General features: G+C 48.0%; 1 protein-coding gene across 2 annotated transcripts in view; it reads left to right on the top strand.

Annotated features, from left to right (window-relative positions):
* THOC5 (THO complex 5) overlaps positions 1-1,860 on the top strand; it is a 41,997-nt gene extending 40,137 nt beyond the window's left edge. For both annotated transcript variants that reach the window (XM_008047850.1, XM_021707444.1), the window contains one exon: positions 1,670-1,860. In XM_008047850.1, the coding sequence (XP_008046041.1) occupies positions 1,670-1,733 (64 nt within the window). In that variant the 3' untranslated portion in view covers positions 1,734-1,860. The remainder of the gene's footprint in view (positions 1-1,669) is intronic.
* Positions 1,861-2,490: the final 630 nt, after the last annotated feature.

The raw sequence follows: 2,490 nt of genomic DNA, 5'->3' as shown, positions 1-2,490 counted from the left end.
ACCCCCCACCCCCCGCTGAGCTCCTCCATGAGAACTCTGGGAAAGTGCTCCTTTGGTGACTCGATTCAGTTAACTCCATGACTGGTGAATGTGAGATGTGAGAACGAATGCAGAGTGCTGGCATGGAAAGCAAGAGACCTGAGATCCGACTCTGCCCTGGCTTGGGTACCTTCAGACTGTGGGTTCTCCATTAGCAGTGTGCCTAGACTTGCTGTGCCTTTATGGTGTTGGGAGGCATATAATATCATAGTTATGAGCAACACTCTTTTTTTTTTTGAGTTGGGGAGTCTCACTCCATTGCCCAGACTGGTGTGCAGTGATCGCTCCCGGCCACCGCAGCCTTGACCTGCTGGTCTCCAGCAGTCCTTCCGCCTCAGCCTTCCAAGTAGCTGGAACTACAGGCGTACGTTACCATGCCAGCTAATTTTTGATTTATTGTAGAGATGAGGTCTCGCCAAGTTGCCCGGGTGGGTCTCGAACCCGCGGGCTCGGGCAATCCACTCACCTCGGCCTCCCAAAGCGCTGGGATTACAGGCTGAGCCACCGAGCCTGGCAAGCAACACTCTTGAGACCAGACAGACCTAGGTTCAAATTCCACCTCCTCCCTGTGTGATGATACTTGGCCCCTCAGAGCTTCATTGTCCTTATCTGTAAAGCAGCACTTAACCTCAGGTGTTGTAGGAGGATGAAATTAAATTCGATGGAGCGTGTGAGGGCCAAACACAGTACAGACTGAATAAGCCCTTAGCCACTGGTGGTGGAATAAAAACTTGCTTTCTCTTCTCTGTGATTTCTCCCCTTACGCTAGATCCAAGGTCACCTTCTGGTTACCATTATTGTATGTCAACCATAGACAAAAATGGAAAAGGAACCAATTTCTGCTGGACACCCTTTCATTGTGGAGTTGTGTGGGAAAGGCCCTTCTGCCGAGTTTTGCTTGGGGTCCCAGATTTTATTTATTTAAAAATAAAATAAAAATAATTTAATCCTCCTTGAAGGGAGATTCCTATGCATTTTGGGAGTGAAAATAATTTGTACTGTCTCCCTACGGCCGGGCTTGGTGGCTCAGCCTGTAATCCCAGCGCTTTGGGAGGCTGAGGTGAGTGGATTGCCTGAACCCGCGGGTTCGAGACCCGCCTGCGCAACTTGGCAAGACCTCATCTCTACAGTAAATAAAAAAATTAACCAGGCATGGTAGCGTGCACCTGTAGTTCCAGCTACTTGGAAGGCTGAGGCACAAGGATCGTTGGAGCCCAGCAGGTCAAGGTTGTGGTGGCTGGGAGCGGTCACTGCACTCCAGTCTGGGTGACAGAGTGAGACTCCAACTCAAAAAAATAAAAATAAATAAATAAATAAACAACAAGGAATAGTCTAAAAAATGACAGTGTCCAAGCCCTGGTCCCCAAAAGTGAAGTGCCACTGTCAGTGAAGGCCCTTTTAGATTTGTGTTCACACAATTGCAAGCACATAAAGATATTTTTACAAAATAGATATCACACCTTACATACTGTTCTGCAGTCTGATTTTTTCACTATGTTCTGTGTCATGTAACTCCATCTCCTTTTTATTTCCCAATAGCTATATAGTATTCCCTTGTGTGAATGAACTATAATTTATTTTATCAGTCTGGAAGGCATGGTATTAACTACTCTCCCTTCTCTTTCTCCAGGGGTCCCAGCAGGATGAAGCCATTTAAATATAACCATCCTCAGGGATTCTTCAGCCACCGCTGACCCTGCCGGCCTATGTTTCCCCTGAGACCCCACCCTGAGTACTGGGCCTCTGTTTTCTGCTCTGGCCCATATGTGACTAGTAGTAATCTCCAAAGACATCAGTCAATTAAAGTGTCACCTGACCTTCGTCTGTGGCTTACTGGGGAGTGGCTTTGCAATCTGGAGGAGCATAGGGAGCCTTGGCACAGTGTGAAAGAGCATTTGTGAATAGGCTTTTTCTAGGAGACCAAGAGAAGCAACGTGCAAAAAGGTTCTGGTTCTGCCTAGAGGTGTTGCCCTCTTGTCCACATAGTCTCAGTTATCTTTTTTTTTTTTTTTGAGTTGGAGTCTCACTCCGTCCCCCAGGCTGGAGTGCAGTGGTCGCCCCTGGCCACTGCAGCCTCGACCTGCTGGGCTCCAGCAATCCTTCCACCTCAGCCTTCCAAGCAGCTGGAACTACAGGTATGCACTACCATGCCCCGCTAATTTTTTGATTTATTATAGAGATGAGGTCTTGCCAAGTTGCCCAGGTGGAACTCGAACCCGCGGCCTCAGGCATTCCACTAACCTTGGCCTCCCAAAGGCACGGGATTACAGGCTGAGCCACTGAGCCTGGCTAGCCTCAGTTATCTTGCCGCTCATTATCTCAGGTCCCTGCTGTTAGGAGAAACCAAAGTCAACAAAGCACAGAAAACAAAAGCTCCTCTTCCTTCTGCTCTTTCCACTAGTCCTGTTGGGGTCCCTGATGACCAGACTCTAATTCTAATTATTGTATATT

Source organism: Carlito syrichta, unplaced genomic scaffold, assembly GCF_000164805.1.
Source record: "Carlito syrichta isolate Samal-C Ts95f unplaced genomic scaffold, Tarsius_syrichta-2.0.1 Scaffold117975, whole genome shotgun sequence".
NCBI classification, from domain to species: domain Eukaryota; kingdom Metazoa; phylum Chordata; class Mammalia; order Primates; family Tarsiidae; genus Carlito; species Carlito syrichta.
The sequence above is the reverse complement of the archived record's forward strand: the minus strand, read 5'-3'. Positions and strand labels throughout refer to the sequence as shown.